The sequence below is a fragment of the Ursus arctos genome, unplaced genomic scaffold, assembly GCF_023065955.2.
Source record: "Ursus arctos isolate Adak ecotype North America unplaced genomic scaffold, UrsArc2.0 scaffold_14, whole genome shotgun sequence".
In the NCBI taxonomy this organism is placed as follows: Eukaryota; Metazoa; Chordata; class Mammalia; order Carnivora; family Ursidae; genus Ursus; species Ursus arctos.
In genome coordinates, this window is record NW_026622808.1 from 6,534,071 (window position 1) to 6,548,870 (window position 14,800).

General features: G+C 51.0%; 1 protein-coding gene across 1 annotated transcript in view; it reads right to left on the reverse strand.

Moving 5' to 3' along the window:
• The window catches only part of DNAH9 (dynein axonemal heavy chain 9), a 303,991-nt gene that overhangs the window by 38,861 nt on the left and 250,330 nt on the right, over window positions 1–14,800 (reverse strand). The window contains 3 exon segments of the mRNA XM_057311241.1: window positions 596–787; window positions 4,699–4,926; window positions 7,369–7,496. Of these exon segments, the coding sequence (XP_057167224.1) occupies window positions 596–787; window positions 4,699–4,926; window positions 7,369–7,496 (548 nt within the window).

A 14,800-nucleotide genomic window follows, 5' to 3' on the forward strand; every position in this document is an offset into this window, starting at 1 on the left:
GAGGCAGAGCGATGGCTTGGGGCACCTGGGCCTGATTCGTGTTTCCCACCAGCAACAGGAGGGGGGCCTGCCGATGCTACGTTTGGTCTATGAACTAGAAGAGCCTGGATGGTCTAAACATTCCTTTAAATGGAAAAGCACGGGCTGTTAGTCTAAGTTTTCTTTGAAATGGCATATATCAGACGGAGAATGAGGGAGATGAGGTATACCAAGAATTTGGCTTCTTCAACTTTGGTCAGACCACATCTACGTGAGGAATTGTGTGCCTCAAGAGAAGTTCTGTGTTCTTGGCTAAGTCAGCTGGGAACTGGTATTGGGTGGGCATGGTCTGCTGGGTCCTGGGACAAAGACTCAAGGGCCCCACTCACACCAGGTGTGAGTCACTGCTTTGGCTTCCTGAACTTTCTGGATCTTAACCTCACTGTGGTGCTTTTCTTGGCCTCACCCTGGTCCTGGGCTGGACTTGACTTCCTGTACTTGGAGAGGGCACAGACCATTCTCAGTGCCTACCCCTTCTCCCTCTGCCGATGATGCATCATCCTTCTGAGAGGTGCCCCCACCCCCGGCCTCCCCCTACACTGGCCGGAAATGCTACCTTTGCGTTGGCCTCCAGGAAGTTGTACAGCACGTTCACGGAGATGGTGAGGTCCCCGGTGTTGAAGGGGTACGAACGATTCCATCCCTGCGGTCCAAACTTCCGTCTCTCTGCCACCACCCCGTGAAAGTAACAAAGAGCAAAGAGGATGCTCTTAAACTCCGTCTCCCGGGAACACATCTCCAGCGTGTCCTGCAAGGAAAGGGATGCGTCCAACGTTAGCACGGATCTGCTGTTACGCAGTGCGGACCAGCGCGTGGGTTATGGTGGTTGGGAGTTGCGTTGGAAAAGGTTCCCGTATGTCCTGGTTAGGTTTTGAGCTGCAGCCGGACTACAGATTGCACTGTGAGTGGGCGTGGGCTTAGGGTCCGAGGGGACCTCAGGGAGGGGTTGGGCTCTAGTTTAGAATCCGAGTTAATGTTTAGATTTAGGTTATTACAGGGTTTGGTTTGCAACTCACGTTTGCACCCACGGACAGGCCAATTAAGTTCCTAAGCACAGATGGAAACCGGGGTAGTGGGTCATGAGGGTCGCATGTGACATAGGAGTGTCACTTTGTGCTGAGGTGTGGGTGGCGACTCCTACAGCATCACCTCGAATTCCTCCCCTTCCTGCCATGCTTCTCTTGCCCATCGCGGAACCAGAGCAGGTGTGGTCACGGCCCGTGTGACCGAGGGGGAGGATGGGAATCAGAGCCACGAGAGAAAGAGGAGTACCGTGCCCTTCACCATGCCAACTGCTCCTCTAAACTTGAGCAGGGGTGACCAGCCATGCGGCTGCGGAAACAGGAGTGCAGAGGGGTCCTGGCCTGCAGCGTGTAAGGCAGGGTGGAAAAGGTGGGGCTCATGAAGAGGGGATTAAAGAAGGGACAGAAGGAAGAAATGGAAATCGAGAGACAGTGCAGAAGAAGGCAATGGGATTGTACTTGGCGGGTTTTAAGGGGGACGGTGGGGATGGTGTGGCGGACGGGGAAAGCCTGCATCTTGAAGGCGTGGAAGGACAAGAATCCCTCGATTGCCTGGAATGAACAACAATTTCCCGAGTGAGACTGTTTGTGATCAGGAAGGAGCAAGATGTTGCCAGCAGAGCCTACGAGGGGTGCTTTCAAAGCTTGCGCAAATTGGACTGGGTTGAGTCCCGCCGTTTCGTCCGAGGATTGGTCCTTAGACTTTGCTCACCTGGGCAGGAAAAGCAGAGAGACAGGACTAAACTTCTAGTACATCTGACTTTTCCACGATGAACTCAGGACAGTCCCTATCTCTCTCTGGATATGTGGGGGTCCCCCTGTGCCTTTGTTGGGTACCACATTTGGCACAAAGCTCTGGATATGAAAGGTCAGAGGTGGCACAGAGGACAAAGTCACTGCCTTGTGCGAGCAAGAACTTGACTGCTTTCTGGATGGAGCTGTTCTCTATAGAGACACGTAGGATGCTGCTTTTGTTACTCTTTTTTTAAATGAAAGAAATACTTTTTAAAGATTTTATTTGAGAGAGAGAGAAAAAAGAGAGAAAGAGAAAAAAACAAAGAGAAAAAGAGACAGAAAGAGAGAAAGTGAGAGAGTGAGCAAGTACAAGCAAGGGGGTGGGATGGGCAGAGGGAGAGGGAGAAGCAGATTCCCCGCTGAGCAGGGAGCCCCCACACGGGGCTCGATCCCAGGACCTGAGCCGAAGGCAGACGTTTAACTGACTGAGCCCCCCCAGGCGCTGGGCCCCACTGAGAAAGGCCTCGAGCACAAAGACAAGGAGTCCTACATTGAGATGCTGACACTGGTCGACAGTGGCACCCTCAAACAAAGTCAGAATAAAGTCATCATCCCCAAACAGCACGGCTAGCAGGGATAAAACGAACTCCGTTCTGCCACTTGTCCCCTGAATGGCTAAAATAGGGCTCTGAAGGAACAGAGTGAATGACGGGATATTAACCCGGCCTCTGTTCCAGGGCACTTGTCAAAGCAAAATGGAACAATTAAAACACTTGTGAGCGCTGAATATCCTCCTAAATCTATCTGTCTTTCCCAGACTGAGTTCCTGAAGGGTGGCTATAAATGGCCCAACGCCCAACTGCGGCAGGGCCTGAACAACCAGGAAAAGCCAGCATCCCTCGGGATTTATTTCCCCGATAACCAAGACTGGACACAGAAACCCAAGAACAGGGGTGCATGGGGAGGCTGAGACGATGAAGCCAGAAGGCGGTTATAGATGATGATAATTCTACTGAGGCATAACACTGTACTATGAATTACTAGGAGATCCAGCATCCGAGACATCTTCTACCCTCCCCCCTGGATCTGTCCAGACCCTCGAGGCAGAAGATCGGAGAGACGTCTGTCACTGTGTCCTTTGAGACAGCTAGCTAACTACATCCCGGGGCCTTTTACTTTTCAATTATGAATTAAAAAAAATTCCCGGTAGAATAGACTACATAAAATTTATCGTGTCAACCATTTTTAAGTGTCCATTTCAGTGGCGTGATGTGCGTTCACACTGTTGGGCAACCAGTGACTTTTCAGGGCAGAAAAATGGTTTTGCTGGCAGCCGGCTACCCCCTCCTGGACAGAAGGCTGTAGGTTTCAGAGCTAAGAACGTCTATTTCCCCTACGCGGAATACAAAACGTAGAAAATCTGGAAGTTCTGAACACTGGTACAGAGTACTTAGGAGTTTAGTGAAGGCCTATTTAGGGAAAAAAAAAAAAAAATTAAAGGAAAGGAAAGGAAAGGCCCCGGACAAGAGAACACCCTACTTTCTACTCCATGTTTCAACGGGCAGGTGTTTCTTAATGAAAATGTCAAGCGAAAAGATCCCAAATCCCCTGGTAATGTCCCCCCACTCTCTATCCCAGATTATGAGTGGGTTTTGGAGTTGGGATGGGAAAGGGAGTGAGAAATGAGGCCGGACATGTTTTGCTTCTCCCCCTGGGAAGTTTTCCTCTCCAAGTGGGGCTGCTTGATCCCCATGCTACGAGGGTCTCAGATACTTAGTAAAATCACCTCAGACCCTGACTGCTATATAGCTTTCAAGTTTAAGTTAGACCAGACCCCAGTGGGCCCCTAGTCCTGGTGGTTTATGATGGGTTAGTGACAAGAGTCGTCCTATTGGACGGCCTGTTTGAGGTTTCCGAGATGACCCCTCTGGGACTGGTGGTGAGTTTTAGCATGGGGTCTGTGAAGCCAGATCCGTGGGTCCTAGTACAAGACAACATCAGAGAGGACAGACCTGAGAACCCTCCCCTTGGACTCCACCGAGGCCCAGTGTGGTGGATGGACTTCAAGGTGGCCCCGTGGCCCCCGATCTCCTGGGAGTCACACCTTTGTGGATTCCCCTTCCCAGGAAGCGGGGGCTCCCCACGGAAGAAGCAACAAGACAGGCTGCCTTCCTGAGAAGGTGAAGAAAGCCTGAGCTGCAGATTTTGCAAGAAGACGTGACATATGGAGTTAGTTACCCACGGGCCTGTCTTTGCCTTTAAATACACGCTCCGCCACACGAGTCTCGGATTCCCACTAAAGGAAGATTCCAGTACGCCGTGGCCTACCTCTGAACCTTCTGCCCTGATATTCTCAGCTTCGCTGTAGCCTGGCGTTCTCCAAGTGGCCCCCCACCCCCCAGAGTTTCTGATTCAGTAGGTCTAGGCTGGGGCCTGAGAGTCTGCATTTCTACCCAGTTCCCAGGAGCTGCTGTTGCTCCAGGGACCACAGTCTGAGGGCCTCCCACACGGTGACATTCCGGGTCCAGATCCCGCATCTGACACCCGGGTTATCTGAACCCCGGACACTCAGGATGCACGCAGATGGCAGGTTTTCTCATCTGAACACGCGCGTCGGTCCCCTGCTTGCAGACAGTTAGCAGAGAGACTTGCGGAAAGGTCCCCCACACCTCCTGCCAGAGACACACCCCAAGCTCGGCTCCCCCGGGTGTATCGGGGAACTGACAGCTGGGCTGTGCTCAGCGGGCACTGGGAGGAGGTCCGTCACAGAGGGGACACACCCCTCCATGGCCCGTTCCCCCCTCCGTGCCCTCCTCCCCTTGCAGCTGGATGCCCTTTGACCCAGTTGAGTCAGCCAATGGTGAAGCGCGCTGCTCGTCTCCCCCGCCCCCCGGGGCTGTACCTGAGTGAAGTTGTCCAGGGCCTTGTGCAGGTTGGCGTGCAAGCCTGTGGGAGGCTCGTTGGTGATCTTAATGGCGTTCTCCAGGATGCCCTGGGGGATGATGTGGCCCTCCGGGGAGGGCGCAGGCTCTGCACTGATGAAGACCCTCAGCTCCGGGTGGCTGTTCTCGCCGTGCTCTGCCAGCTTCTTCTCCAGGGTGCCGAGCCACTTGGCCACCAGGTGGATGTTCTAAGGGAACGAAGACACCCCCACCCCCAATGCAGACATCTGCTTAGTTTTGCTAGTGGCAGACAGTTTCAGGAAGGCAGCTACAGGGGGGGCCCTGGCCTTCAAATAGAGCTCACTGCAGCAGGCCTTGGGGTTCCCAGTGATGGCACCTGCCTGTCTCTGGCAGCTGAACCCTATTCTCTTGATCTCCCAAGTCTCTCCAGCCCACAGTGCTCAAACCGGACGCTGCGCAGGAATCCCCTGCAGCGCTTCTTAAAACAAAGATTCTGGGGTCTAGGGCGAGGCCTGAGGATTTGCATTTCTAGCAAGTTCTAGGCGATGCCGAAAATGCTGGTCTGTGGGCCACAGCTGAAGACTCGAACACGCAGTCCACACGCTCCAAGTCCAGATCCCTGCATCTGACACCCGGAGGATGTGAGCCCTTGATGACTCAAAAGCGGGGCCCACGGACCAGCAGTGTTGGCATTACCTGGGAGCTCTCTAGAAATGCAGACTCTTCGGCCCTTCCCAGATTTCCTGAAATCAGTGCATTTTAATCAGATCCTGCCGTGGTTTGTATGCGGGTTTGCAAAGCACTGATTTAAACTTCTAGCTAGCTTCCTTGCGTCCTCTCTCCCTCTCTCCCAACCATTCTGCTAATTGTTGCCAAACTTATCTTCCTAAAACACACGGAGACATTGCTGCTCACATGCTGGGGAGGCTTCCTACTCCCAGCCCAGCTCCTCCGTCTGCGCCCTCCTCCTCCCCAACCGCCCCCCTCCCCCGGTGTGATTCCTGTCTGTCTGTCTGTCTGAACCTACATTTATTTCTCAGCACTACTTTGCAGAATCCAGCTTTCGCTTTCGCCGGGACAGCTGCTTTGCAATATGTTTCATTATGACGGACAGGTAAAGGCTCCTCTGTAAGTATTCGAGGAAGCCTGCTCGCGGAGCCTTAACTGCACAGATCGGCACGGAGCACAGGGCTTGGCCCCGGCAACCTGGTCTCTTAGTGCTGCTTTCCCTTCTATAAAAGGAGAAAGAACAAGAATATTGGCCCTACTTATTTCACAGAGTTGCTGCAAAGAACCAAAGGGAATGGATTTGAAAGGGCTTTGTAGCCCGTAAACCGCTACATAAGCGTGAGGGGTGGCTGTTGAAATGAACCTTTGTTAAGGAATTCATTTCTGAGCCCCGTGTTGGAGCTAAGACTTCAGGGGGCTGCCTGGGAAAGCCAGGGCCGTGTTAGCCCGGCCCTCCGCTCCTCCTGCAGGAATCCCAATTCCTGAATTTAATCTGGGAGAGCTCTCGGGAAAGGACACTGGCAGATGTGAGCGTCCTGAGGTCACTCTGTGCTGGGGGAGGAAGGGCTCTTTGTTCACTGCCCCCGTGGCTGCGTCCCCGAAGGGCCCAGGATGGGGTCTTTCTGGCACACAGGCCTGAGATCCCTGGGGTGGTCCCGCTGGTCCACGAGGGAGGAAGCAGAAACCCTAGCTCTCACCATCTTCTCTCTTGAGTTTCTGGACAGAGTCCCAGGGAAATGAAGGACAAAGACCTTGAACTCTGGGTGGCTGTTCTCGCTGCGGCCAGTGGTGACACAGTGAGTGGTCAGGAGACCGAAGTTCTAGGGACTCAAAGCCAGGACAGGATGGGAGTGACCTTCCTTGTTTTGTTTATTTTTCCTTGTTGATCTGTTCATCGATTCTGCCACCCAGCAGGCTTGTGGTGGGTGTGACTACGTTCACGGTAGCACGCTGGGTGTCTAAAGGGGATTAAGGGGCAGGTGTCTCCTTCAGGAGATGGAGTGAAGGACATGGTCATCAAGTAAGTCACTTCAGCTCAGCCAGGGCACCCTGATAGAGGTCTGGCCCAGCCCCAGCTCCCCTGCAAGGTGCATAAACCAGGGACGAGGGGACAGGCCGCGACAGAAGAGGGGCCGCCCTTGTGTCTTGGGAGTTCGGTGAAGTTACCGGCAGGAGACGTTCCAGACTGGCACCCACCAGCGTGAGCTCCGGGTACAGAGGTGGAGTTCCAGTTACACGTGTGCTGTTGTAGTCACGCGTGTAACGGACAGCACAGAATGCAGGGCACAGAAGGGCAGAGCGGTGGAAAGTTCTGTGATTCGCCTGGGAAGACGTTAGCAGGTGAACAAGACCCAGCTTCCAGGGTCTTCAGCTGGATACCTACTCCCTGAGCAGGCCCCAAATGGGGATGTAACTGGAGCTATTTAAACTAGAGAGCGGGTGGGGGCCTGTGAGGGGCGAGGGACAAGGAGTCATGGGGAGGGGTGGGGAGGACCCCAGAGGACGGAAGGAGAGAAGATCAGGCAGTGAGACAGGGCAAGGGTGTGGAAGGAAAGGCAGGGGAGAGGGGTGGAGAGGAGAGAGGAGCCCAGAGAATGGACCGTGAGGTCCAGACAGGTGCAGGGTCCAGAATGACCCCGATCAGGGTAGAGGGGGCTTACCTGCAAAATAACCCAGTGACCTTTCTTGGCAGCCAGGTCCAGCGCCGCCTCGGCCACTACCTCCTGTCCTTGCCCCAAAGACACGTTGTGGAAGTTCCGGTTGTTGAAGGTGTACCCGAGCTTCTTCCCTGAAAGGGGTATGGAGTTGTCCTTATGCTCTCTCGTGTCCGCCATCTTTGTTGTCCTGTGCTCACAGCGAAAGGCCCGTCGCCATGTCACTGCTCAAACACAGGCGGGCCTGAACCCTCAAACCCTTCCCCTCTTCCTCTCAGGAGTGTGTTGGGGAAGCTCTCATCGGGACTGCAACCCTCCCCCTCACTGAATCCCCCAAAGCTGTGCTCTTCTGTGAGCTTCCCTTGAAGACCAGGCACTGGTCCACTACCCTAGAGGCCGAAATGGCCCCCAGATGAGCACACATGTGGGTGTGGCCCCTCCTGACTGGCTTTGTCCTCTGACTACGGATTTTCCCTGGAACTCCACGGAAAGGGATGGCCGGTTAGGGAAGGACTCAGCTGGTTCCGGCTTCCGGTACTTCACTCCAGATTAGCTTCCTCCGCTCTTTTTTCCCAACACACAGCAATGTCGTATCTCCTCATTTTCATGAGTGAGCGCAACGAGGAGCGAAAGGCGAGACGGGGAAGGGCCTGGCTGTGCAGGTGGGGATACTCCGTCCCGGGAAGGGCGGCTGGGATCGGAGCGAGGCAAGGGAGCTGCTACCGCAACACACGTCCCGGCCATCCCCCTGGGTGTTCTGCCAGCCCAGGAAAGGCTTCACCCAGAGCAATTAACCTTCATGTCCAGGCCCACTTCTGCTTGGGTGGCCGCCCTTAGCCCCGCACGATCACGTTTAGAGAAATCACATAATATTCTTGAGACAGACGATCATAAAAGCGTATATACTGCCATGCAGGACTCATCGAGCAATTTTCTTCTAGGAAGATAAAGCACGTGAGAGAAAAGCGAAGAAACAGAAAAACAGGAAAAGGATAAAAAACCATGTCCTTAAACATTTCGTTCCAGCAGCACTGAAACTGAAGATGCAATTTGAGCCCCGTGCACGAAAATTTAAACAAAACTGGCAATACTGGATATTTCTTTTAAATACTAAGAAAAAGTACGGAGTCTCCTTCGCAAGTCCGTATAAGACAAAGGATGGTGACGTTCTGCAGCGAGGAAGAGTTATGAGAGTTTCAACTGAGATGAACCCAAGAAACACCCTTATTAAACCATAAATCCTTGCTGGCAAGAGATCTGATGGGAGCTTTGGAACCGGCAATATGAACAACTTATTCCAGAGAAAATACCAGGATTAAAGGTGCCGGGATTAGTAGACAGTCTCAGTGAGGTTCCTACTCACAGAAGAGCCAATTTCTTTCCTTCGTCAGGGAGATGCAGGAGAAGAGGGGCTCACGGAAGATGAGTCTGCGAGCCGCGGACTGCGGACACCCCTCGGGGTAGAGGCCGGTGTGCACAGGACGGGCTCAGCTGGCATCAGTCTAGGCTTGAGGCGTGAGGATGGGGCGGACGTGGAGATGTTGGGAAGGGGAAGCACTGACGGGATTCTCAAGGACCGAACGTGCCTGCCCCGTGATGTGCCGGGGCCACCTTGCGGGGTCCTTCCCTTGGCACCTGTGAGGCTCTCGGGACGCCCTGCCCGTCTCGGCAGCCACGTTCTCGTGGCTTTTCACCTTCATGCTGCTTTGTGCCATGGCTCCCATGCCCCCCACTCCTACCTTTAACTTGTCTTTCCTTTTCCGATCCTCCCCCTCCATGTGGCAGGGTTACCCAGATGGTGTCCACTGTAAACCCCCTTTCACACCTCCCCAGCCCGCTTCCTTGTCTGTCTCTGAGGATGTGGCACCTTCCGTGGCCCTCTCCTGAGCTCCATGTACCCATGGGGCTGGGAGGAAGGGGAATGTTTTTCTAGCTTCCTCTTGCTACTTGCAGGTTATTTCTTCCTATCCCTGTGTAAAAACCCCTTTTCTTTTTAAGCATGTGCCATCGGGCTATATTACCTGCTACCTTCTACGTTCTCTGTCTTCCACCAACCCCCCAGTGAGATTGACTTCCATTAGGGGCTCTGGAATGTGGTTCAAAATCTTCCACATGTCCCGTTTCATCATTATCCTGGTAAACCTCAAGGTCGCCACGGATGACTCAGCCAACCTCCAGCCTCATGCCTTGTCATCTTTAAAGAACTGAACTCCATCCACTTCTATTACCCACTCCCCGTGGCTGCACCCAGGACTTCACTATCTCCGAGAGCTGTTCTATGTCGGACACATTCTTCATTCGTGTCCACTCTTATCACTTTCTATTTTCTAGGCGGTTCCCTCTGTTACCCCCTCCTCACCTGCTATTCTACTTCAGTGAAATGCCCAGTCCATTGGCTTCTCTCTTTTTTCTACTCTTCACCTTGACCTCCCTCTTATTTAATATGGATTCAGTAATCCTTAATTAGAACAATGATCTTACAAAATCCCCAACTTTGGTGACCCTTCTACTTCTAGCCACCGACTTTTGCTAAATCCTTAGTCCTGGCCGAATTAACAAGAGAGGAAGGGAAACATTTGGTGAACTGGAGCCACCCCAAGTTCACGATCCCCCTCAATGCTGTTTGGCAATCTATTTTTTTTTAAATATTTTATTTATTTATTTGACAGAGAGAGAGAGACAGCCAGCGAGAGAGGGAATACAAGCAGGGGGAGTGGGAGAGGAAGAAGCAGTCTCCCAGCGGAGGAGCCTGATGTGGGGCTCGATCCCATAACGCTGGGATCACGCCCTGAGCTGAAGGCAGACACTTAACGACTGTGCCACCCAGGCGCCCCAACTGTTTGGCAATCTTTCTGTGTGTCTAGAAATTGGCTGTGTCGCACGTTCCCCTTCTCTTTGAAAATTCCTAGGAGGCCCTGCCCTACGTCCTCCCAGCAGCTTGCCTCACTGTCTCCTTTCCTGGGGAAACACAGGCCAGGGGGCAGGAAGTCCTTCAATTTTTCTGCCATTTTGTCCGCCTCCCTGCACATCACCATCTCAGTGGAAGAGGTGTCCTCCCGCTGCCTTTCACTCTTCTGTTCCCTGAATCCCATCTCTCCTTGAATCATCCACCTTTATCTCCCCATTCACTCTCCCACTCCCTGGCACGTGAACAAATGAGTCTCTCAACGCGAAAAACAATACTTGGCCACTCCTGAAGCTGTTCGCCAAGACTGCACTCGCTCCTACCTCACTGAGTTCCAATGGACTATTAAAGCAAAGAGAACAGGGCCAGGAACAACGGGAAAGGGGCTGCGTGCAAAGCGTTGATAATCTGGCCGCAGAAACACTACATTGAAAACTGTGTCTTTGAACACACTGGGTGGCAGGTTTGCAAAAATCGAAGTGAGCTCATAGTTCTGACCAGCACATTGCAGAGAGAAAAAGGAAACAGTGGAAGGCAAAGGCGGTAGGTATAGCTTCTTCCTGATCACAACGTGGAAATAACAGAATTATTTGTTAAAGCCAGATAACTGGACCAAGGAGGAGAGAGACCGAGCAAGACCGTGTGAGAGTCAAGTGAAAGACTGAGAAGATGCCTGTGAGTGAGTTAGGGTGGAAAGGGGAGTCATGGATTGGGAGGGCCAAGGACGAGGCGATGCTTCGAAAGGACGTAGAGGAAGGAGCCAGCTGAGTGCCTCAAAGGACACAGGAATTATCATCTTCGTTAGAATGCCGTACAATGCTACTGTACTTTGAACATTTCAAAGTCTTTTCATGTCCGAGATTTCATTTCTATCCTACCAAAGACCTAGGAGGCAGGTGTTATGGGTGATTGGAAAAAATGGGTGATTGCTTTTAAAAGAAGCAAAGGCGAGAGTAAATGTGCGAATAAGGAAGGATGGCTCATACAGGAAGGAGGTGATGAGGAAAGAGAGAAAGAGGGTTAAAGCACTTTAAGGGATTAATCTGAGAAGGCGAGAAGGAAAGCAGTGGGGGTGAATGGTGCTAGGTTTTGAGTTAAAACAGAAGCCAGGGAAAGTGGATGGAATTTCTTCCTCCCCCCCGCCCCTCCCTCCTCCTCCTCCAAAGTTGTTGAGGAAGGAAAGTCCTGGAGGAGACTAAGAGGCATAAAGGTGCCCAGAAAAGCATACATTCCTTGTCAAGGGCCAGCGGACGAGCTTTAGGGACTAGAGAACTCCTGAAATCTCACACAGAACTTTGTGGGTTCAATACATCTGGGTTGGGGGTGGGGGGTGGTGGTGGAATGAGGAGGAGGCAACAAATCTTTCATTCGACTCTCAGGTAGGTAGGTAGGTAGGTAGGCAGGCAGGCAGGTTGATTCATTCATTCATTCATTCAATCATTCATTCATTCATTCGGCTCCACGCCCAATGTGGAGGGCTCAAACTCACGACCCTGAGATCAAGACCTGAGCTGGTATCAAGAGTTGGATGCTTAACCAACTGAGCCATCCAGGTGCCCCTGACTCTCAGGTTTTAAAACCCCACCCAATATTAAGAACTGGCATGTTGAAACAAAGGGATAGAGATACGAAGGAGTTCAGAACATAAATCACCAACTCAAACACAGGAAAGGATGCCAAGCTTTGTAAGAGTCTACGCGGAGTGAAACAGTGAACTGTCTGATACACAGACTCTCCCCAAGCATAGAGACAGCAAGTTTACTTAGTCAGTTGGGGCTAGAGAGAGAGAGGAAAGCGTGAGTCAGTCATGTAGATTCCAAACTGGAGAAGAGGAGCCCATCAGGCAATCTGATTTGATTCAAGACGCAGAAAGCGTGGCTGTCACCAGAGTATATGTTCTAAATGGGTGAATTAGAAAATAAATGAAGCCACCGAGAAGGCAAGAAGGAGGGGGAGAGAGGAGGCGGCACAGGTGCCTAACTGATCTGTGGTTGATGAACAGCAAAATTGCCTCCAGTGAGGAAATACGCGCTAAGATTAAGCCAAGGTCAGGACTGAGCTAATGTATTCAGAGACAAATAACCAATGCGGATCAGGGAGGGGTCAGCGTCCCTGAAATGACAGAAAGCCTCAAAGTGCACGATGGAAGAGATGGAGGTCAATTGGCCAGGAAGAGTAGGAAATTGCTCATCAACAGGGTATATGAAAGCTTCCACAAAGGAAAAATACTGAATCAAAATGAGGAAACTAGATTTTGCCAACATGAAAGGAATAAAGCCTCCAGAAAACAGAAGGAATACAGAAGTCTGTAAAAGGGTGAACATCAGGAATAACTCAGCTACGACAACAGTTCTTATGACATCCGTTCATTTGTTAATTCATTCAACAAATATTTACTGGGCGCCTTCTCTCTGCTAGTTATGCTTTTAGGTACGGGTTAAAAAACGATAAGCAAGAGGACATGGTCCTTGACCTGAGGATCTTAACGATAAGCAGGTAGGCAAACATAAGTTAAAATTATAAAAGGAGTATTTGTTTATTTATTTTTTGAAGATTTTATTTATTTATTTGTGAGAAAGAGCGAGCAGCAGAGGAAGAGGGAGGAGCTCAGCAGGGAGCCTGACACGGGGCTGGATCCCAGGACCCCGAAATCGTGACCTGAGCCGAAAGCAGATGCTTCACTGGCTGAGCCACCCAGGCGCCCTTAAAAGAAATATTTAATTAGAAGTGTACTGAATGCTCTGAAGCAAATACACGTGTAACAGGGAATGTCTGGTGTTACAGGGAGGTCAGCAGAGGCTGGTACCTGCGGGATGAGTGGGTACTGCTCTCTTGAATTGCTGGGAGAAGTAGTTCAGATACAAGAAATCTCTTGTGAAAATGCCCTAGGTCAGGAAGGCTCAGAGTGTGGCTGAGGATCTAAAAGGGCTACGTGGCTGGAGTAGAATGAGCTTGGGGGAAGGAAAGATCCAAGGCTTGGCACAAAGGCCAGGCCACGCTGGCCACACAGATCACGTCAATGGTACTGGACTTTCCCTAAAACAATGGGAAGCCACTGGAGCATTTTAAGGAGGAGAGTGTTTAAGTTAACAATCAGATTTGAGGGTTAGCAAGATGTCCTTGGCTGCAGAGTGGCAAAAGACGGCAGGCCGGGGGGAAGATGGGGGTGAGTTAGGGCCGCTGGGTCAGTGCAGGTGAGATCACTGTGACTCACATCACGGAAGCAACAGTGGAGAGAGAAACTAGACCAATCCAAAATGGATTTAGGAGGCAGAATCAATAGGACTAAATGTGGTGGGTGGTAGAGGGGGTGTCTAAGGTGACTGATTCCAAGGTTTCGGGGATGAGCAACTTGGTGAATGGTAGTGGTATTTACTAAGAACAATAGAGCAAAATTTCCAGAGGTAAAGAAAGGTACGACTTTTCCACTTACGATGGTGTGCTGAGTGCTGAGCAGACGAATGGAAAAGACCCACACCCACCAAACCCAGCTCATGGTATTTCAGAATACAAGCTAGAGAGATGATCCGGAACTTTCCAGAACAGAAACAGGCAACCAACAACGAAAGGAAGAACAGCACCCTACAGGCATCTGACCTCAACCGAACATAAATGACTTCTTGAAGACAACCAAGCAATGCGGATGCATTCTGAGTAAAAACCATTTTGCACCTGGCGAAACTACTGAAAAAGTATGGGGGCAAAATTAAAGCCTTTTTAGACACCGAAGGATTCAGAAATTTTACTTCCCATGACTCTCTTCTTTTTTTTTTTTTTTTAAAGATTTTATTTATTTTGACAGAGACAGCCAGCGAGAGAGGGAACACAAGCAGGGGGAGTGGGAGAGGAAGAAGCAGGCTCCCAGCGGAGGAGCCCGATGTGGGACTCGATCCTGGAACGCCAGGATCACGCCCTGAGCCGAAGGCAGCCACCTAACGACTGCGCTACCCAGGCGCCCCAACCCATGACTCTCTTCTGATGGCGCATGCTAGCAAAACGAGAGTGGAAAGTGAAGATAAAAGACACAGGATCCAAAAATGATAGAACTTAACTAGAAGATGAAGAAAATAAGTCCCAGGATGGCTAGAGGGCAATTTATCGATTTTAGAACAGAACATAAGTGGGCTCTAGGTAGAATATTTTCAAGAAGGATAAAGTGGATTCTAGTAAATACATACAAGAAGTAAGAAGCATGAAATATTAGTGATAATGGCAGAGGGGCATTTACTTCTTCTCCCAAGAACAAGGAAAAGACATTCAGAAACTCCAGGAAGAACTAAAAGCTATCCAAGAAAATCATCATCTAAATATGAGGCCAACTGAAATTTGATATGACTTTGAAACTCCATGCCGAGAACGTGCTTTGAGAGACCCCTGGAGGTTAGGACACTGGATCCGCGAAGAAGGAAATGTAATCCTAGCATAGTCAGTGGCCTCTTCGGCGACTAATATGTGTATATTAATTATGATATAAATGCTATTGGTTTTCAAATATTACAGTTAACTCGTAGACTAGGCATGACTAAAATTAAT